Here is a 22,711-nt window from a genome sequence, read left to right on the forward strand (position 1 = left end):
GTGATCTGTTCGCAAAGCTACACACCAGCAAAGCTGAACAAACATAAACCAGCAAGGCCAGAGCTGGCTCCTGACCTCCAGAGACGTTTGCTCCCCGCCTGCTGCAGGAAACTTGGGTTGAGCTGAGGGACCTCTTGGTCCCATCACATTCTACTGGAAGAATGTGGAGAACTCAGAATAACGAGGATGTGGAAGGAAGATTATTATTAAAAAGCCATCATCAAAGCCTGAGATTTAAAATAGCAATGTAATCAGAGTCACAAATTAGAGAAATAAGGTGCAAGTTAGTTAAAATTGCCATGGCTAGGCAGGACTGGCAGAGACAGTTGGGTCTTTGGAGGCTGTGCTGGATCCTGGTCCCTGTGGTCACCTCAATACTGGTGTGTCACTGCCTTCAGGCTGTCTCAGTGCCTTCCCAAATTAGAAGTTCCTCCCTGATTTACACAGCACTTAAAGCACATTTGCAGCTTACACAGATATTGGGGAGCTGGCTTGGACCAGCCTGGCACTGCGCTGGCAGAGGAGCCGCAGGGGCAGGCGATGGGGCAGCCCTGCTGCAGAAAACGGCCAAAAGCGAATCTGGGGAGTGCTGCAGGCGGTTCCCTGGCTCCAGGGTAGACACAGCCTCAAGGGCTCGGTTAGTGGAATAAAACCACAGCACATTAAAGCCAGTCCCTGAATTTAGAGGGAGTTGCACTGTGGCACAGCTGGCCACAGAGCGAGCGCGGGATGAACTGCTGCCCAGGGAAGAGGCACGTGGCAGAGGCGGAGCACAGGAATGCTCTAGCGTGGAAAACCAGGCTGAGCCAAGGAGCAGAGGTGTCAGCCTCCCTGGAGGGCCAGGGGCTGGTAAAAGAGCTGCTGTATTTAAAGGCTGAGTCCCTTCCTCTGCACAGCGGGTGCAGCAGGTGATGTCCCGCTTTGGTGACCTTCAGAGAATCAATTTGCCAGACAGAAATAAGGTTGGGTTTCAAAGCTGTCACCACGAGCAGACAAGGAGCTTTGTACCTCTTCTCACTCAGGCAAGGGAACATTTTGCCATTTGGGAGAACCTGGCAGTGATCTTCCCTTTGGCTGAGTGGTGGTAGGGGATTTACAGACAGAAACAGCTACAACAATAACAGTTAAAAAAAGAAAAGCACCAACATGGAGAGAGACGATACAAAAAAAAAAAAAAAAAATATTTCTTCTTGCTATCTCCTGGGATGACTCCATTAATTTAACTCCAAACTCTGCTCCAAAAATAGTAATGATAATAAAAACAGTTCTGTTCATAGGGTAGTAGGATATTATAATATACATGCAACAAATCTTAAATAATATTTAGTCACCCCAGAATGCTAATAAAAATCAGAGAGTGTGTAGAAGGCACAGCCTATATGAGCAGAACCCAGTGAGGAGTCTTAGCTTATAATTTACCTCTCCAACCAACCCCCTGGGCAGGGTGTAAGGGTCCCCTTCCCTTAAGGATGTTCTTGAACAGTCGGACAATTTTTGCAGGGAGCAGGTGGGCACTGCAGGTCTCCCACTCTGAGGGGGACTAGGTGACATGCTCACTCACTCCACTGGACAGTTGGATCAGCAGTAGGGTGAAAAAGAGGTTGAGTTCAAACCTAAGTGTTCCCCAAAGCCTCCAGCAATCCAGGATGTCTCATGGAAGCTCCCAGCCCAAGGCAGCGGATGGCAGAGACAAGAAATCATGTACTTTAAAATATGCAGAGCATTGCAGGGCTGGAAACGGGAAGAGCTCCATGAATGCATACCATGAAAAAAGATAATCGTGTCACTAATCTCTTACCAGCCTGCGTAAGTTTTCAGGAGGGGCCTTTAATCTGGCTGACAAACGTGGTGAAAACTGTTTCAAAGAGACTGTCATAGCAGCGATCCCATCCGCAGTGCCTGACTCACTGCTCAATTCCCACTCCTGCATTAATGCTAACAATGCTTTTCATTTAAGCCCTTCATTTAGAGGGTTTGCTGTATTAAATTGCACCGTGGCTACAGAAAAGGAAAAGAATTAAAAAAACAGAAAGAAGACCTAATATTTTACCCCACTTTTTTTCCCCCGTACCACTCTTTTCAAGGTATTGCTGTCCATCTCAGAAATCAAATTCCAGGATCTGGAGGCCCTGAAACTTTGGAAGAAAGCAAAGGCACGAGCGTGAGGACATTACCTCTGTCTGGAACCCCTCTACCAGGATGGCCACCAGCAGATTAAAGAGAACATAATTCCCAAACGTCATGAGAGCGATGAAGTAGAGAGCAGCCCAGGACGAGGTGGATGCCATGCCATTGTAAAGGACCTTGTTCCAGTCTTCCTGGGTCAAAATCTGCAGAGGAAGGGTGTCAGAAATATGGAGATGCTGGAATATGGCATGCTGGATATCCATGCTCTGGACAGGTCAGACAAGCACCCCATTTCTGGGGTATCCACTGTAGCTGTAATTAACCACAGGAATATAAATCCAGCCCAAGTCATCTTGTGAGCCAGAGAAGAAACAGGACCAAGAGACTGTGATTCCCAAGCTACTGGTTAGGACTCTGTGCAAACTGCCCCGACTCGTCCCCGCACCCAGGCACAGACCCAGCCATGAGGGAGTGCAACATTGCATTGGTCAGACCTTTCCTTTGGTCAGCCAGAACAACTCAAAGTCCTTCACAGATCCCAGGGTTACAGAGCCCAGAGCTGCACATATCAACCAAAAAACTGCACATATCAACTACAGGCTTAAAATAGATTCCATTATTTGTTAAAATATCACTGCAAATGGTCCTGATCTCCCCCTCTCCATCCTCACCCGCTACACTTACTTCCACCCACCCAGCCCACACCCTGCAAATGCAAGACCCTCCTGCCTCAGCAGCCCCTCCTCACCAACTTTCAGATTTAGTCAGAAAAACAGTCCGAAAGCCCCCCGTGTGTTTCTCTTGTGGCTTTGGGTGGCCCCCTTTCCATGGCAAGGATCTTCACTAAGCTCTGCCAGATGCTTTGGAAAACAACCCCAGCCTCTTTGCAATCCCAAAAATGCCCATCAGCCATGGCATTTTCCATTTTGTACCTGGAAAACAGTGACGATGGCCCAGAGCAAGGAGTCGAAGTTCTTCCTGTCGGGCAGTGTGTCACCATCCCGCTCCGAAGCGAACTTACAGCCAAAGAGGTGCATCCCCAGGATGCTGCACAAGGTGGGAAGCAGGGACTCAACAAAGGTTTGATACAAACCACTAAGGATACAGCAGGGCTGACTGTCTCCTGATTTCACCTGGGCAACTCTTTTTTTTTTTTTTTTTTTTAAAAAGATGAATCCTTTGTTCGCTGAAAAACATGCCTTGAGATCACGCAAACCAGTTGTGAATTTAGGTCAAATCTGTCAAGGAGTTTCAACCAAAAAGTATGTCTGCTCCTTCTTCTTCTGCTTCGTTTTTTTTTTTTAAGTCAAAACATTGCCTTTCAACATTTTCTAAACAAAATGTTTTGACTTTCTGTTTTGCAATGACACATTTTCAGCAAAATATGCTTCAATTGAATTAGGAAGACAAAAAGGGTTTCTGTGAAATGCCTGAATAAGACATATCAGGGGACTTGAAGCAGCTTTTTCGATTTTGACAAGAGAACAGAATACCCTTCATTATAGATAGATACTAAAAGAATAATCTGCTTTTCCCTGCTCTCTGCTAGTAACCTGAATAATCAAATTATTTACAGCTCCACTGAGCACCACAGCTGCAAATGGCAGCTTTGGAGTGAAAAGTCTCGCTGGAAGAAGGGACATTATTCCATGGAAGAGACTGGTGTTCTTCAGCCTTCCCAGTGCTGGGATTGCTGGAACACCATAGCTGGCTGTAGAAGGAGACAGGCTCTTCTGAAGATCTAGACCAAAATCCAAAAATACAAGGCTATGCCAAGCCTATTTCTAACAATTCCACTTCTCAGAAGAAGAGGCCATGTGAGAGTACAAGCACCACCACATCTGACTTCTTTATAGGAACATCACCCTCACCTTGGCAATATTTTTAGCACCTGGTTAGTCAGAAAGTAAAGGGACAGCTGTCTTGGGATGATGTCAAGGAATGGTCCAGCCTGAAAGACTTTCCTCGTAAATCATCTTGCAAAGACAAATGCCTCATTTGGCCAACTATGATAATTTGGTCAGGGCAGCAAGTCACTGCCAGTGTTGGCAAGCAGTGCTGTTCCTGGGACTGCTCAGCTCAGCCCTGTCTGGGTATGGATTCTGTCATGTCCTCATCCCACCACGGGATCCCACCTAAAATTCCAAAGCAACCCTCATGACGGGAAATGGGAGGCGCTCACCTGAAGATGAAGATGAAGAGCATCAGCAACATGCAGAACGTGGCCACGTTGTCCATGGTCTTCATGAGGACGACGAGCTGGCGCTGCAGGGCTGGCATGAAGCGGACCAGCTTCAGCACGCGCATGAGCCGAAAGGTGCGCAGGACCGAGAGCCCTCCACCTTGCTGGCCCACTATCTCCCACACGCTGAGGAAGACAAAAAAGGGTCAATGCAGGATGGCAGGACAAAGCCCAATGCAAAGGTACGGAGGGCAGGAAGCAAAGGGAGGGTGAAATTCAGAGAGAAGAGGGGTGGAAAGCGGGCAGAGATGTGCTGCCAGTGCCCACGGCGATCTGGACTCTGTCCAGGCTTGCAAAGAGCAGAGCCCCACTTGAGTGTCAAAAATACGCCTGCAAATCAGTGGCTGCAGCTGCAATTACAGCCTTTGCACATGCCAAAAAACCAGAGAGATACTTAATTGGGCACTGGTTGTGCCATTTGGATCCCAGAGCTTCCCAGGACATCAGGACTGATAGCTTTCTGCCCGGGCCTCTCTCTAAAATGACCATAAAATAATCCCAAGGTGTGTATTAGGAACCGTGTCTAAGTGCATTAATTTACAGAGAGAAGTGTAAAGTGTCACAGGAAGGTATTTATGCCTAGTCTCCATTACTTTCTGTTTAATTAAACAGTCAAATGAGGAGAAACACACATAAAGAAAGCTCAAGGTTTGTACCTAATCACCACGATGATCCCATCAAAGATGTTGTATGGATTCTTAATGTAGCCAAAAGGACCATAAACAAGGACTTTCAATAGCATCTCCAGAGCAAAGAGGCTTGTGAAGACGATGTTGCTGATCTCCAGGGCATTGGTAAGTTCCTCCGGCTGGGGAAGGAAGAGGAGGAAAGGGAGAAAGTAAACAGCACAGCCCGATATCCAAAATCACATGTGGAAACACAACAAGCTGCAGTACTGCAAGTGTGAGAATACTGATGCTAATGGTGTGGTGAGAGAATGGCAATAGCTCACTCAAAACCCAGGAGACAGAAGAAAAATACTAGCAGAGTATTTAAGGTTTAGAAACCTGTTGTAAATTCAGCAGGTAAATCCAGACATGGACTTCACATTAATCAGAGCTTTAGTACCACCTCAGGAGGTTTATGCAGAAGTGGCATGTACTGAGGCTTAATGCTCTGACATCCCCCAAGCTGATTCTCCTTATGCAGAAGGGAAAAGCTGGACCGTTTTCTCACATAAATATCCCTTTAGGGCCTGTTTTTTTATTTAGTAGCTCATCAAAAGATTTAGGCTAGGATTTTTCAAAAGCAGAGATCTGAGGTGATATAGCTGGAATGGCTCAGAAAAATCTTGTTACCAGGAGGCCCCAAATCTGCTGAGGAAGGGCCCGATTCTGGCATTCCAGAGTGGTAATTTAAAAACAGAGGTATGAAAAAACCTTAACGAACAGACTCCCAGTAGTCTTAGACCTAAATTAATACCTTTCATGTTTCTGTAGCATATTTCACAGAGGGTTCCCAACAATGCCTGCAGATGCCCAGCGCTGCGCTTTCCCCGATGGGTGGGCGGGCATTATCGGAAAACATATGGTAGAGAAGACAAAAACCGGTGGTGTAGTCTGTTTAGGATCAGTCAGTGGCAAAGACAGGAACAGAATCCTCAGTATCAGATCCCTTCTCCCCATATAACCCCAACACACGGCCGCAACTGCATGTTTCTACTTAAAGGCTTCATCAAAATCAGGAGCCGACATCCCGATGGCAGATGGCCGAGGGGTCACGTCAGCAACGCCGAGGTGGCACAGGGTAGTGGGCTGGCACAGCTCACAAAACACCTCACACACAGCGAGTGCTGGACTCCTCTTGGGTAGTTCGGCATTTAACTCACTCAGATACTGTTCTAAACCCCCACATGTAACCACCCGTGTGTCTTTAGATGCCTGCACACGGTGGTGGGTTATGGCCAGATGTGCACGTTCACAGCAGCCATGCCATGACAGAACACAATGTGCAGCAAATGCAGTTGGCTGCACCCACCAGCTACATGAAACACCTTCATGACTGACCAAAAACTTCCTACGACAGAGCAGGAGCTGCCACACCACAGCACAAGCTGTAGGGTTTGACATGAGGTGACCCAACCCCAACACCACGGCAACCATGAGAGGGGAGGACTCAAGGGCAGGGTCAACACTTGTCAACTGTGTTTCGGAGCCCCAAAAAACCACAGCAACCAAAGGCTTCACAGACACACACTGGCAAATAACAGATAAATTCATGCAGGCATTCAACTCTCTCTTTCCCAGGGTTAAAGTGTCCAGGCTCAGCCTTTGAAGCTCAAGTTCCTCCAACCCAGTGTGAGGTTAGATGGGGACCCAAATTGGCCTGATGTTATCTCAGCGTGGTAGTGTAACCCCTGCAGACTTGCACTGATATTGGTGGGAGCTTGTGATGACACAGTATAGTGAAGGGGGAAACAGCAGCACTTAGAAGAAAATGTAATAAAAAAGCAAAAACAGAGAGTGTTGAACACAGCTTTTACCTCACACATCCTCGCTGAGGAGCAGATCCCTCGGCTAGAGTTTGCCAAACACTCCATACACACAGCCCAAATCACCTGCTCACTGATCTACAGCTAAAATACAGCTCCAGCTCCCAATATTAATCGCAGCCCTGGTTTAAAGCCATGTACCTATGGGAACACTCAGACACAAAGTAATAAATAGGCCGAGAACTTATATGTCAAGCTGCACCTCAGGACAATTTCAAATAGCTGAAAGTGTACATTAGTCACAAAAAAATGCCAACTCATTTATGAGCGCCCCAGCGCCGAGGCAGGCTGTGATCAGTACCGCAGTGATCCTGCTGGAAAGAAGACGTGTTCCTGGAAGCTTTCCTTTTCATCCATCAGCGCCACTATCCTGGGCCCTGAAGGCTGATTTCCATCCTCTGTTCCCTCTTTGTGGTGGCACTGCCAAATCCAACTGGCCCTGCAGGCACAACCCAGTTAAACCCCTCAACGCGTGAGCGGCGCCCAACATCTCAGGCAGCCACAACAACCCCTTCCTCACGGAGGCTGACATGGAAAATCCAGCAGCCTTGGAAGGGATGACATGTTAATAGCACAGAGTAATGAAACTTTGCACTTCACGAGCACCTTCTGGTTGGAGATGTTGTTGGGGTGCGAAAATCCAGATGGGAGGCACTTGTAGGGCACAGCTGGGTGATGCGGGGAGCCAGAGGGGGAGTAGCACCTACTCTGCAACTCTCCCAGGACCTTCAGCACCCACGGGAAGGGCTGTGGCTCCCCTAGCCCATGAAATATCCCTCCCAGACCACCCAGCTCAGGAGAGCCCCATATACCCCTGGCACTGGCATGGGAGGGCTATGGATCAGCCTGTGCAGCAAGGTGATGTTGAGCACCCACAGCAGCACCAAATCCACCCATCTACCCCTGCTTCACCCTGAAAAAGCCACCTGGCCTCCCATTCCTCCTCTCCACACACTCTTTTCCACTTCCCTTACAGGAAACCATTTTTAATATCTGAGATACTGGGCAGGTATAATAAAAATGAAGAGTGGGATCTCATGAGCCAGAGGTGAGAATTAATATCCAAAAATCTAAGATTAATGGCCAAAATGGGTTGAAAGAGAAAGTGAAAACTTCCCTTTCACCCATCTAGGAACAGAGAATGGTCTCCAGAGCAGCCTGGAGCTCTGCTCGGGAGGGTGAGCTGATCCTCCACTGGAAGCACACCCCAACCAGACCCAGCTGAAATCGGCTGAGTTATTTTGCTCCTGGAAACAACACATCCCTAAAAAACAGTTGAGATGGGACGATGCAAATTACTCAGAGGATTTCACAGCCAGCTGTGGAGCACTCTCCCCTAAGACCCTCAGTCCCTTTTGAGGATCCCCAGGGCAGCTCATGAGCCCCCTGCAACAGCTCAACATCCCTTTCAAGGGACACATCGGCACAGCCAGTCCATGGGGCACCCACATGGACCCCTGCCATGAGCACCACTGGGATTTATTTATATAAACAGAGGTGGGCTGTGATCACGAGCCTGCCCAGGGGGAACCCAGCCAGGCAGTGGGGACTCAGACCCTTCTGAGAATGCCATCTATGGGATTTTCATGAAGCCACAGACGTATATAGAAAATAAGACCGGTTATAAGATGCTTCTGCTCTAGAGAAATCACAAACACGTCTGAGACATTTTTCCTGAGACATCATTACAATACAAGCAGGAACGTGGCTTTTTCTCTCCTATTGAAATTGAAATTGTCATCCCATCCCAAGCAGGAATGCAGAGTGTCAGACTTGGCAAAATGAAACACTGTGCACAAAATCTTGGAAGTACTTCTCTCCATTTCAGTCCCCATTCCTTTATCCCTTTGCTCTGTACTGTAAATCAACCAAAATTAAAAAACATAAATAAAAGTCAGCTTGAAGAAGAACATGGAACTTTTTGTTCCCCAACTGTTCAAATGGACACTTCAAATTTCTCAGACAATATATTCCAATAAAGTTGGGATTTTTTTTAGGCCAGTTCACTGAAAATGCTCCTCTCCCACGGACAGCTTCAAATGTGATAAACTGCCATTTTCTGACAATAACTGTCTAATCAAAACACTATCGACCAGCTCTAGACATGATGTACCTGAGAAGAGTCACTGACACCTGGCACACAACCAGCTCTGTGTGTCCTCGCTGGGCTGGGAGGAAAAGAGACGGTAAAATCACTCAGCTTTCCCCTCTGAGGGCCAGAACACAGCAGCTGGGGGAGGTAACATCCTTCCTTTGACCAAATGATATACTGTGTGGAAAAAAACAACCCTCCAGGTCCACCCTAAAAAGGGTATTCTGCAGGAAGCAGAGCCTGAGGTGCACAGCCTGGGGTTTCTATGCAGCACAAAGCCTCTGCCCACCACTCCCATTACAGCACAGCTGCCACAGCCTCAGCTTCTCCATTAAAAGAAGAGTCTGCTAATTCTCTCATCAGTAGCAGCAGTGACTAATTAAAAGGAAAGCATCCTATGATTAAACAAGCAACACCCAGAAAGGGTGAGATCCAAGCACGATTTCAGCTGTGGCACGAAACACCAGCTCTTCCGATGAGTCCTCGGTAAACACTGAATTTTGTTTCCAGGACATCTCGCCTTGCTGGACACACAGACGTGTTGTCCTGGATAAATCATTCCCTGTTAGCTTTCCGTTTGTGTAGTGTCGATTTGTTGATGTACCAAACAGCACATTGACAAGCTCTGGCAGCACATGAAATACGAGCAGACAGGGCAGCATCGCTCAGAAACACCACACGGCATCGCAGGCGGCGGGAGGAGGTGAGCCCCGGGCACACACCCAGCCCTAACCCTGCCTGGCAGGGTGCAACTGGAGGCAGCGAGGAGGGAATGCTCTCTGCACCCTGCCTGGAGGATTCAGGCAGGGCTGTCTGGCACCAAGCAGGGCACTGCAGGGGTGAACAGGAGGAGGCAAGGGTGCCTCGGGAGGTATCTCAAAGCTGCACCGGTACCTTGCCCTTTTTCAGCATTCGGAAATAGGCTGTAAGACATTTCTTTCCTTTTTTTCTTCTTTTTAAAACTGAGTAGAAGCTCATGAGTGAGTTTTCCGAAGGCAGAAGGAATGTGGTCCATTTCCATCTGGGGACATGCTATTCCTTCCTGTGCACAGGACTCCGAGGTGCCTGCTGAGCAAGTGAGGCTGCAGGCACAAAGTTGGGAAAAAGGTGAGGATGGGGCTGGGGCCATGAAAAGTGCAAGCCCTGAGGGCTGTGTTCCCCAGATCCTGAAAAACAAATCCTGCCACAGGATGAAGTGCAACCAAGTGTCCTGAGAGACAGTGCACAGAGCTTACAAGGCTTCTAACTCCTGCCCTCCTCCAGCAGTGACCCATACAGGGCACAGGCTCTTCATCATCATCAGACCTGCACCCAGTGCCAAAGGCATGGCTGGCACAGATCCATCCATCCCACAGCCCCCCTGCCCAGGCAGTGAGCTCCAGGCTGCAGCCAAGCCTGGTCTTGCCCAGCCTCTGCCCCTGGGATGCCAGCACAAAAGAGCAAAAGCACCCCAGGGTCTTTCCTCTCTATCTTGCTAACAATAAAATGAAAGAGAAAAAACCACTCTGTCTCAACACAGAGGGAGGGATGGGGCGACCAGCCAGGAGGCAGATCCCTCCTGATCCCGAGGGATATCTTTATGATATCACTCTGCTTCTGTGAGTGGATCCAGAAGACCGTGAAAACTTCTAAACCATTCAAACGGCTGCAGAATAAAACCTTTCTGAAATCATTACCATGGCAACTAAGGAAAAATAACACAGAAAGAAAATAGCGACCTCAGCTATTTCACAGGAAACACCAACAACATTTTACTGACTCATCACTTGCAGATTTTTAATATATATACATACGAAAAAAATCAAATGGGTCACACAAAGATGGGGATTTTCAACCTGACACTGCTCTGTTAAGATCCTCTCCACCCTCCACGTGGGTGCAGGCATGCACTGGGTCCACCTCGAAATGGGAGCCAGACTACAAGTCCTGGGGCAAAATGCAAGAAACTGTGATGAACAGAAGCAGTTCCTAATTAACAAAATGAGGTGCCCTTTCTTTGCCCTTTCCCACGCTCGATTCCCCATCACTGATAGCTCATGGCTCTGTCCTCAGTCAACCCATGAGCCTTCTCCATGCACTGCCCTCATCACATCCATGTTATTCCCCCTGCCTCCGTGCATCCACCGAGCCACGGCCATCCAAAACACCACTTTGGTGCAGTAAATACAGCTCCTGTTGGCTCCAGAGCCGCTTGTGACTTTATAAATAGAAACTCAATCCACGCATATTTTCAGCAATGACATTCATTGTCTTTGGGGCTCCTTAAAAGGTATCAGGCTCTAACTATTGTCCTGGGTCTAGCAGTGTGAACCTGAGCCGTGCTTCATCAGAGCCCCACAAACTGATAGGCTTCCTCTACTCATCCTTTGCCAAATTGGTTAAAGAAAACAATTCAGCAAGTAGCAGTTTTTGCTCTGCTCCTCCTGGGGCTGGAGACACAGAAAGGGCAGCGTGCTCACTGCTCAGCGGGCAGGAGGAGGACTGCTGGGATGCTCAGGATTTATAAGCATTTATTAAAAGGAAATGACTTTGACAGACAAGCGAACAAGTCCAGTTTCATCCCTTCACCGCATGGGAAAGGAGGATTTTCTTACGGGCTGAATGAAGGCTGAATATTTCATGCCATGGCAAGTAATGCTTTAAGAAAGGGAGGAAAGCAGCTTTCATTTCAGAGAAATCAGAGCTGTTTGCACAGGAGGGACTCCCCTTCCACCACTGCCACTAATCTCCTCGCCTTCCATCCAGTCTTCCCCATTCCAGTCAAATGTCCCTTCCCACCCCACATGTGCAGAGAGAAGGAGCTGAGTTTTGTGGGCATGGCACCTTCTGGTGCAAGGCCTTCCTATACAGCACATCCCTACTGAGGAACCGTGGCCAACAACCAAATTCCCTGGCCCTCACTGCCCATATGTTCCTATGCACCTCCTGTCTAACTTGAGACTGGGGTGCAAATGAGGGGATGAGCCCCAAGCTTGACAGAGAACCACATCAACCCACCCTGAAGGGACTGCCATAAACCATCGCTACCCAGGACCATAAACAAGATGCACAGACCATGTTCTCCTCCACCAAGCTCTGGGGCTGGGCTCTCCTAACCACTCTCAGGAGGCACAGCGGATATTCTTCCCTGAACTCCTTATCTCTCTCAGCTTGAGATTTCTGGATGAATATTATCCCAGAAAATGCAAGAAAAACATGTACTAGCTCATCCCTCTGCCCAGGTTTCGAAGGAGCTTAAGCCAAACAAAAGCTGCATTTCCACTTGGTCACACCTTGTAAGTACTTGAGATTTAAAGCCCTCTATTTCTGGTTAATCTAAACCAAGTTTGAAACTTATCTCCCCATTAGTACTTGAGAAGGGACCAGGGGGAGGGAGGAAATAAAAAAAGAGAAAGTAAAAGGCTGTCACTGTAGGGCTCCTGCACAGTTCTGCTGAACCCAGGTTTCTGATGCTGGTAACACTATCTCTAATGCTGACAGACGTCCATGGGGGAAAAGCCGGTCGTTTCCTAACATCAGCAAAAAAACAATTGCAACAAAGTGCTGAAATCCAGCAGAGACAAGGGAAAAAGTGCTCAGCTCCTGTCCCTGCTCCCACTGGGGGCTGAACCCCTCTGTGAGGACATGAGGGGCAGCAGCAGGGCAGAGTCATGGGTGGTAACAGGGACCAACCTCTGCCAGGAGAACTGGGGACAAAAATGGGCTGATCCCTGGGAAATCACCAACAATCAGCAAGCAGAAGCGCTTACAGATAAAAGCATTTGCTGGTGCAAGCTGAGGGTGCTCCAGATGCTCTAGCTGAATTTGCTGGCTCCCACCCAAGGGGAACAACCACAATAATCAAAGAAGGAGCAGAGAGAAGCGCCTGGCTATCTGCAGAGAGCAGCGATTTTTCATCCATACAGGGATGAAGTGAGTTTTGAAAGCACACATCATTTTCCCATTTCACTGAGCTGGAGTCTCTTCTCAACGCTGCCTGGGCAGAGATAACACTAGGGTATGGATGGCAGCTGAAACAACAGCTGTAATGATAGGATCTAAGGCAGCCCGAGTATTTCCAGCCTCTGAAATAAATTAACAGGAAAGGATTGACACTTATGCCTCCCCAACCAGGGAGCTGAAGAAAACTTTAGCAGGTGTCAAGGAATCCACATAGTCTCATTGCTAAAGCATGCAGAGAACTGAATTATCTGATAAAAAAAATACCCTTTCCAGTTTCATGAAATCTCATTTAAATTTTCAAATCATTCAGTCTCCAGAACCAGAATAAAGTCTGCTTTATACGCACAGACCATTTTTTAATGACTAAGAGGGCCATGGCATCCCTGTATTTTTTTACCCCTTGGAGGAGATTCATGAGTGAGTCAATTAAAACACGCGAGTTCCTACAAGATCTTCAAATCCTTCAAATCCCCGAGAAGCAGGAGAACCCCCCCAAGGTCCATAAAAAGAATTACCCCCAATAACAAACAGAGAGCTGGTTTTGAAGTCAGCTATCCTAGTGATTAACAGCTCTGACTTCCATTAGTGTTGACTTGACTCCTCCAGTCTCCAGCAACAACAACAAGCCGTTAATAAGAGTAATTTCTGCACAAGCGGGAGCTAATTGAATACAGCACGTGCGAATCTATAGGGCACCTCATTTTCCTGCCTTGGGAGTGCCCTGTGCAGTTGGAGTGCTGAGAAATTAAGTTGCAGGTAGCTCCAAGCCCTGCGCTGGGCAAAGCCAGCAGGCGCCGAGGGAGGGAAAGCCTCGCTGCGCTGCCAAGGCTTTGATCGCTTGGCTGAGACCAGCTGGCATGGGGCTGGAGAGATGTGTAATGGAGTTAAATAGAGACATGGGATGTGCATCCGAGTGGAAGTGCAGATTCCTCTAGGAAGAGAAGACAGTGCATGAACGCCAGACCTGGTGAGCTCCCGGGAAGAGCCCGGGGCAGAAGGAGGTTGTCCAGGGAAAGGCTGTCTCCTCGATTTAGGGATGCACACACCTGCCTAAGCGCCCTTCTGAAACAAAGCCCGATGAATCAGATTCATACAGGGAATTCATCAAATTAGAAATTACACCACAGAGAAAAGTTGGGCTGTACTATTAAGGCCCTAGTTGCAGTAAGGCAGCCAGGGTGCAGGGTTAAGGGATACAGCACTGGTTTGCACTGGTGTGTGATGCAGAGAGCCCCTAGTGCAGCACCAGGTGCTGTGTGGATGCAGGACAGATCTTTGAGTCCCTGCACTCTCGGGAAACAACTCAAAAGAGGTGCAAGAGATACAAAAAATATTTAAAAAAAATAAATAAAGGATTCCCTTCCATCCTGACCTGAAGACCTGACACAAATGCGGACCAAAGAAGTCAAAGTTCAGACATCCTGGATTGACCAGGCATGGAGGCTGGAGGGGACACAGTGTTTCCCATTAGTGCCCTATGCAGCCAGACAAGAGTGACCTGCAGCTGATCCCTGGATCCTTCACAGCCTTCTGGGGAGGTGAATGAGCACTTGGCAAGATCTCATTTTGGCACATAGATGTCACATAGATGTCAAAGGAGCAGTCTCCATGTGCCTGACAAATCTACATCTGTCTTCCACCAGCAGCAAAACATTCAACTGGACTTGAAACTGGTGGAAATTGGGATTCTCTTGACCACCAAGTCCTAGAAGCTTCTGCTCCCAAAGATGCCTTTATCTTCTGAGGCAGTGCTCCTACAGACTGCTGCCTTCCAGCCTGTCCAGAACTTTGGGCACTCAAGCACCCCAAGACGTGGGGCACCAGCCTGTCAAATTTCCACTGCCCAGCTCCCTTACACCACTCTTCCATGGAAAAATCCACTTTTCCTCCCACAAAGAGAAATCAATCAGTGGGTGTCATGACAGCTAATAATTTTCAGTTACCTTCTTTCCTGCACATTGAATTCAGGCAGAAGTACCTAAATACCATCTGGGTGACTATTATTAATGCTTGAACTTGCAGCCTAATGGTTGCTCCACACTGGCAAGTTTTCTAACCCTTCACCTCCCCTCTCCATCATCCTGGTTACCTGAAAATTTCGCGTTCTCTGACACTGATTAAGATGACTCCCATTTTCTCCATCCTCGACTGTTTACACAAATAGACATTTTAATGCATTATGCCAGCAAGGTTTCCTTTGACTCCTTGGCACAGATGGTTGATATTTCCGTGTTGCAGCAGCTATTAGATCGTAATGTTACCAGTGACAACTCTATATCATCTGTACTCTGCACACTCCCCTGCAGCAGGATGCACCAGGAATTCAGCCTGAGATATTGCCACGGTCTTAGGCTGCTCCTGTCTCCTGTAGAAGGAGTTTACACACCTTGGCTTGGGGCACTGTGGCGTTGTAGATACCTACAACACCTTGCTGTAGCTGGGGTACTCCACCGGCTGTACTGATGCTGGGGGGATGTCAGGCATTGCCTCATCCCACTTCCTTGAAGAACTGTCTCCCATGGATGATGAGCGTTTCTCCTTGGGTGCTGTCCCACAGAGTCATTCACCCTTGTCACCTCTCCAATTTGCTTTTAAGAATTAACAAAAGGTTCCCCACAGGTCTGAACCAATTTCTTCTTCCTTCCTTCAGAGACACCAGGGTGTCGGATCAATCTAGATCCAACTCCACACAAGCTCCAGCCAGGGATTTGAACCAACTGCAGCTTTGGGGAGGCCGGTGCAGGACTCTCCAGTCTCTTTCTTGTTATGTTAACAATGGCAAAACACCGCAGAGACAGCGGCTGAAATTCAAGTGCTATTTAAACAAATGAATATGTAGGGTATAGTTCATACAATGCGAGTTCAGACAAGGAAACTCGGAACAGCCAGGCAGCTCAATATGAACCAGATTTTAAAAACAAAAACAAAACCCCAAAGCCCTTCCTCAAGGAAGCCCTTGCCGAATTCTTTCCCCTGCTGAGGAGTCCAACATCACGCCTTGTACTAAAGCCTTTGCATTTCACTCCAAGAAAGGACTTGGAGGAAAAAAAGGAAAATAAAAGCAGCACATTATGGAACAGAGCCTGGCTTACAGCCAGGGCTGGGGGGAAAGCAGCAAAGAAACCCTCTGGTTTAGCAGCACATTTTACTCCTGCTCTATGGCAGAACAGACTTTTGCAAAGCCCCAGCCGTTTGAACCCGCAGTGCTGCAGAGGCTCAGCTTCCCTAAGGCGAATCAGTCAATTGGTTCAACAGTGTATTTAAAATCCCCTGGAGTCTACCTTTAAATCACCTTTATATTCCTCTACCCAAAGCTAAGAGTTTCTACCTGCATTTTGCTTCATCTCTGTAGAAAAACAAGCTATTTAGCAGCCACATTAATAATCCGTGGCAATCTGGTTGTCATTCCCCTGATGGAAAATTTCACACTGCTGCCCAGCAGGCGCGATGTGGCGAGTGCTGAGCACCTCACACCATTCTGCCTCCTTCCCACCAGCCCAGCCACCAGGAGAACAGCAGGAGCTGGAGCTGGATGGGTGGGGTGGGGAGGATGGGCAGGAAACGCAGAGTTATGCCCAGTCAGGTGTACCTGTGGCTCACACACGTGCAGGAACCACGTGGAAACAACCTGGTGGTGAGTGAGAAAGTGTCGCCAACGCGCCACCACAGAAAGTCAGTGAGCTCACGTCAAAAAGAACTTAAGAGGAAACCCAGCTCCTGAAGCCTCAGCCATACGAGGGTAAAACATGTGTTGACAATGACTTTGCTGTGCAAGGTGGTCTGTGGAGAGGAGCTCTGGGGGACATGAACTGCCTTGGGTATGAGCACCCAGCACCCCTGGCCATGGGTGCTCAGTCTGGCCAGGTTAACTGGCGGGTAAATACAAATAAACAGCAAGAAGTGGGGGCCAGTGTTTTCAACACACTCACAGTTGCCACTCACTTTTATGTGCCTTCAGAGAACCACTCTTGTCCTACATATCCCAACCTGGCCTTCTCTGGTTGCTGAGTCTGTTAAGCAAGTGACTGAAAGATTGTTTCAGTCTTCCAGGCATCTTCCTTGGAGAAAAGTAGGTCCCTCCAAGCTGCTTGTCCCAAGGTGAGACGTCAAATCTCCAGAGGAGCCAACTTTTCTCCCAGGCTATAATGACAGTCTCAGCTCACCAGCTCCTGTCTTGAAGTTCAGGATGCTCTGGTGGTCCCAGAGCTGCTGAATCCCACTCAGTATTGCTGGGGACAGATGGGGAGGGCAGAAGCCTCTTCCTTCTTGAGCAACCTCCAGCCTATCCTTCCTCTCACAGAGTAGTTGCTAGTGTGTCCTGTCCCCTGTACCAAAGGACTGCTAAACAACACAAGGTTTTTGGCACCTTAAAACATGTCCTCAAAATATTTACCCTAATATAGGCTGGTGGGGCCACAGTGGCATGTGGAAAGCCCAAGAGGTAAATATTCTTTAAATAAGCAGAGAGCTTAATATAGAAAGTCATAGAGTCAAGTACTCTTCAAGACCCCTCACGTCTTTGCAAACATCAGCCAGTAAAGATAAATTTGACACGGTTGATCACTTGCACTTTTAGGAAAGGCTCTTCTAAAAGAAAAAAATTCACGTTTTGGTGTTTAAAATCTCTGCAGAAAGGCCTGGTTCAGCATTTCACCCCTCTAATTCCTGCTCTCGTAACTGTCAGATTATGAAATTGCCGACTATAAGCCTCCCGAGTTTACAAAAAAACACCTCTCTGTTCTCTGCCGCCACTTCAAGCAGATGAACTAATAAAAACAAGCTCCGCTATTCCCTCCAAATGCCTGGGAGAAAGGAATCTGGAACACTAGTAGCTTGAAAATACTGTTAAAGAAAGCAACCACCCACAGCGTCTGGAGTCCCCCCACGTTTATCAGCTCCCTTCACCCTTGTTACCCGAAAACCACCACAAAAAAATCTTCATCTTCGCATCCAGCTGTTTTCTGGGACTCACCACTGGCCTGGGCAGAGGCCCACACCCCCCTGTCCTATTTCTCCCAAGCCAAAGAATTAAGGAGCTGTGTAGCCTTTAGGGTGTTCGATGATGGGAGCTTGCTCAGCCTCCCGTCCCCGGTGGGATGGTCCCCCTGGTACACGCACAGTGGGAGCCCACACCAGCATCTCCCAAAGGTGCTCCTGGTAAAGGGAAACAAGCCTTGACAATCCGTCCCTTGGACAGCCACAGCACACATAAGGCAGATCTGCTTTCACCTTTCAGCCAAAGGAGCAATATAATTGTTTATTCATTTCTGCGAGCCACCTCCCCCCAGCGCCTTCAGAGATGATCTTCCTGAGACTATTAAATAAAGGTGGAATCACTCAAGCTTCCCCGCAGAGCTCCCACCAAGGGCAGCAGATGAAGGTGAAACCTGCAGGACTTTGGAGTGTGTTGCTGTTTAATGTGTACTGAAAACAACAGTTAGACAGCCAGACTGCATCAGGGCATCAGGGGGAAGCTGCTGGCTCAAAGGAACACATTTAGCACAGCCACATCTCCCCAGTGTTCGGTCACTGAGGCGTTAATGCCACAGGAGGACAGGGGAACTTGGAGCTGATCTGCAGTCCCCACCGCTGTCACTGGGAGCTGTGGGAGCAACACCTCTGTGCACAACCGTGAGCAACTCAGCAAACGTGAAACATGCCAGGAAGGGACAAAAGTGAACAGCCACGACTCGAAATGCAACGACTTCCCAGCCAAGACTGGTGCTGGGACTGCAGGAGCTGTGTCTGTCTAGGAGTGGAGAGCTCTGGCACCCCAGGAGAAGCACCATGCTGGGAGCCCTCAAATATCAGAGGGGTCTGTAACAAGGTTTTGCAGCATCTCAGTATCTCCACTAATAAATTCTTTACCCCACACAAAGTGTGCACCTGCAGCCCCAAGACATGTCGTGCCTGAGGCAGGACGAGGGCACCGTGCCAGGTGAGCCCCAGCAGCAGTCACAAAACCCACGTGAGGCCAGAGTATGCAAAGCCTCTCTCAAAGCAGAGCTCTTGTCATCCTTATGGAGCCATTTCAAGAGGAACGTGGCAACTCCTTTTTCTTAATGACTATATATAGGGAAAGCTCTGCTAGGTGACAAGCGTGCGAGAGGCTGGAGCAGAGGCAGCCTCTTGCCTGCAAAGACTCAGATAATCGAGCGGAGGAATAGCCAGTGATGAGTCTATTTTGGACTCGGCATGCTGCTGCTGGAGCGTTCACCGAGGAGGCAAAGCCATTTGTTACCTCCTCTCCAGGGAGTGCAAATTCAATAGACTTCCCTGCCTAGAGCTGCAGCAACCCCGGAGTCCACAGCCACTGGCAAAGCACTACTGGGCTGGCACTGACCCGGTGGCAAACGGCTGCTCCCTCTCCTTGCTCCCCTCACCACAGAACCTGGCTACACCTGGTGCTGCCCAGGTGATGGGTGCTCTTGGCCAAAGTGCTGAGCATCCCTGGCAGGGTTGGGATGCAGGAGCTCACATAGCCAGGTACTGGTCAAGGTGATTGCTGCAAGCTGGAAGCAGGCTCAGAGGGGAAAAGCCTGCTTTGCTCTATCCTGGGAGCCTTCCCAGGGCATTCCAATGCCTCTCACCCCAAAACATCCCACCAGCAGCCAGATTCTGATCTGTTAAACCGCCCACATCCCCACAGCACCAGGAGTCACCCGGGCAGCACTCACCTGCTCGTGGTACTCGATCCCCATGCTGAGCGTGTTGATGAGAATGGCCACCATGATCCCACGGCCGAAGTATTTGCTGTCCACGATCTTGCGGAAGGTCTCGCACACCACGTGCCAGAAGGCCAGCACCCGGCTGGCCCTCCTGGCCCGGGCCCTGCCCCGCTGTGGGTCCCGCTGGTCGCTGTAGTGGGCATCCTGCGTGAACTCATAGACCCCCTCGCTGTCCGAGTCGGCCGTCTCGTTGTCCGACAGCTCGGCCTCGCCTGCCAGTGCTGTGAGGCAGTAAGGGCAGCTCTCAGGGTTGCAGGAGCCACCATCCAGCTTGGTGCAGGGGCTGGAGATCTTGCAGGAGCTTTGGCAGGGACCTGAAGTGCCAACAGGGAAAGGGCAGCCCATCAGCCGGGACAGACGACTGTGGGTAGCCACAGGAGCAACCACCAGTCCCTGTTAGCACCAAGCTGTCGCCCTTGACATGACAGACATTTCCTAACGGGAAAAGGGCTCCTGCTGGGTTAAAACCCGGGCTCCACAATGCCTCTTCCCCAGTTATGAAGCCCTCTTTGTTGCCGCCAGGCAGACACCACTCCAGCCCAGGACCCCTAGCCCACCTCATTATACCTCTGGCCATTATGGGTAGGAGGAAGCAATGGGCTTCCCTGGCCCTGGCAGGCTCCAGACTGGAATTACTGGCAGAGCTGCTGCCAGCAGATTCCTTTCCTGCTCCCACTCTTTGCTGATGCTCCGAAATCACCAGCTTCCCTCTCTACACCCTGTCCACAATGGCAGCTGCCAGGTGTCTCCTGGGTGAAAATACCAGCAGGATATTCCCCAAAATTTCTACCAGCTGGCTGTGAAGAGAGAGGCTATCTTGCTGCACGGCAGCACACAGCAGTGCAAATGCAAACACAGTGCTAAACCAACTCAGAGCCCAGTTCTGTGTGTTTAGTCTCTGCGCAGAGCTGGGCTGGGGGCAGGACTTGGTCTCTTCCCTGCACAGATCTGGGCTCGAAAGGTCAGTGCCACAGCAGTGGGGTGGAAGAGGCATTGACTGCCTCAGAAACACTTCTTGGAGGCTGAAAGTGTTTGGACTACACTGGCTCAAACTCCCAAACCTCAGGATGTGGAGGGAGAAAGAGCATCTTGTGGTGAAGGTATGAAATCCCTGATCCAGGAAAGCTGCATTTGGTGTCCGATTCTTATGGGCTTCCTGAGCAGATTTTAATACTCTGTATCTGCAACTGCCCTTGAGCACTCATGCAAAGCAGACACTCGATCTCTCTGAGCCTTGTGTCCCACAGGAGCAGAGCTATGCAGTGCTCAGGGATGTGTTAGGGCTCAGATCTGGAAGGTGTCCATCCTCAACCTCTGGCTGATTTTGGAAGTGCAAAGATTTGGGGAGTGTTCCCTGTAATTGCAGAATAAATTGGTTGGGGGGAGCATAGAGATTATAGAATCACAGAATGGCTTGGGTTGGAAGGGATCATCTCATTCCAACCCCCTGCCATGGGCAGGGACATCTTCCACTAGACCAGGTTGCTCCAAGCCCTGTTCAACCTGGCCATGAACACTTCCAGGGATGGGGCAGCCACAGCTTCTCTGGGCAACCTGTGCCAGGGCCTTACCACCCTCACATGGAAGAATTTCATCCTAACATCTAATTCAAACCCACCCTGTCAGTTTAAAGCCATTCCCTTTTGTCCTATCACTACATGCCCTTGTCAAAAGTCCCTCTGTAGCTCTCTTGTGAGTCCCCTACAAGATAGGGATTGGAATGAAAATGGATTCACTGAAAACATTCATTTCCCTTGGATTCTTGCAATTTTGAAGTCTGGGAGGTTGAAACCTCTCTCCTGGATTTGATTATAAGAGTTATTAGGTAGCTCAGAGGACCCCTGTTTGCCTCACCTGGAAAGCCATCGCCTTTCTCTGTAACGTGGACTGAAAAGAACCCTGCAAAAATCCAGAGAGAGAAAGAAATTAGGTCACAGCTTGTATTTCTGCAAGGCAACCCCAGACTGACATCCAGCCCCCAGCTCACCCGTGCTCTGTGTCTCCAGCAGCTTGTGCATGGTGCTGTAGGGCCCAGGCGGGATGTTGAGGCTCGTCAAGGTGCTGCTCCCGGCACCCACCGCCGCCTCCCCCAGGTTCTTCTCTTTCAGCATCTCATGGGAGGTACTGGAGTGCACCGTGGGGTACACCTTGCTGCCCATGATGTTCTTGGGGATCCCCTCTGGGCTCGGCAATCCGAGGCTTGGCTGCGTGAGGGATGACCGGCAGCGCACCGGCTCGAAGTGGCAGTCGGCGTGGTAGATGCTGTGGACGGACTCGGTGTTGCTGGGAGAGGCACTGGGGGCCCCAAGGGAGTTTGGTGCGGAGGGGGGGAGCATGAGCCGGTTGGTGCCGTTGTGGAGCGAGCTGGTCTCCACATCGCTGATCTCGGGGCTGGCACGGGGTGCCCGCAGGTTCCCGTTGCCCAGGTGATAGTGGTGGTGGTGGTGGTGATGGTGGTGGATGAGGTGGTGCACGGAAGACCTCTTCCTGCTCTGGCGCTTCCTGGCATGCCGGTCGGCCCCTGCCTTGCTCTCGGGGCTGGTGAGGAAGCCCATCCTCACGCCTGCCGCCCGGTAGGCCTTCACTAGCTGCTTGCTGCCTTTTCGGGCAATGTAAACCAGGTACTTGAGGAGCTCGTCGTAGCAGCTGCCCGGCTCTGAAAAGCTGGCGAGGGTGCTGGCGTTGGACAGGTAGCGCACCCGCTGCTCCTTCATCAGCTGGCTCTCGCGCTGCTTCGTCTCGGAGAACTGCGTCGCTATCACCACCAGGCACAGGTTGATCATGAAGAAGGAGCCCACCTAAGGGGACAGGAGCCATCAGCCACTTTGGAGTAGCCACGCCTACCCTATAGCCCTGCAGGGCCTAAGGATCTGGGGGCAAACCCCAACCAGCCCCATCCCCTACGTCACCCAGCGGGGACCACCAGGCCGTGGGGGAGCTGACTCACCCCCCGAGCTCCCGCCCCAGGGACTCCCACGCCAGCCCTCCACAGAGGACGACAGAGATCAAAGACGGGAGAAGATTATTTTGACAAAAAGTTCTTGCTCTTTTAAGATGGTGTTTTTCTCTCTCCGCAGACAGCGGTTGTA

The 22,711-nt window shown here is 49.7% G+C and overlaps 1 protein-coding gene across 18 annotated transcripts in view; it reads right to left on the bottom strand.

Moving 5' to 3' along the window:
• The window catches only part of CACNA1G (calcium voltage-gated channel subunit alpha1 G), a 146,269-nt gene that overhangs the window by 62,163 nt on the left and 61,395 nt on the right, over window positions 1-22,711 (bottom strand). For all 18 annotated transcript variants that reach the window (XM_027749603.2, XM_027749598.2, XM_027749600.2 and 15 more), the window contains exons 8-14: window positions 21,610-22,420; window positions 21,477-21,521; window positions 19,572-19,936; window positions 5,026-5,177; window positions 4,310-4,495; window positions 3,060-3,174; window positions 2,175-2,330 (exon numbers count right to left, since the gene is read on the bottom strand). In XM_027749603.2, coding sequence (XP_027605404.1) covers window positions 2,175-2,330; window positions 3,060-3,174; window positions 4,310-4,495; window positions 5,026-5,177; window positions 19,572-19,936; window positions 21,477-21,521; window positions 21,610-22,420 — 1,830 coding nt within the window. The remainder of the gene's footprint in view (window positions 1-2,174; window positions 2,331-3,059; window positions 3,175-4,309; window positions 4,496-5,025; window positions 5,178-19,571; window positions 19,937-21,476; window positions 21,522-21,609; window positions 22,421-22,711) is intronic.

Source organism: Pipra filicauda, unplaced genomic scaffold (assembly GCF_003945595.2).
Source record: "Pipra filicauda isolate LSUMZ 115617 unplaced genomic scaffold, ASM394559v2 scaffold80_size11013439_pilon, whole genome shotgun sequence".
NCBI classification, from domain to species: domain Eukaryota; kingdom Metazoa; phylum Chordata; class Aves; order Passeriformes; family Pipridae; genus Pipra; species Pipra filicauda.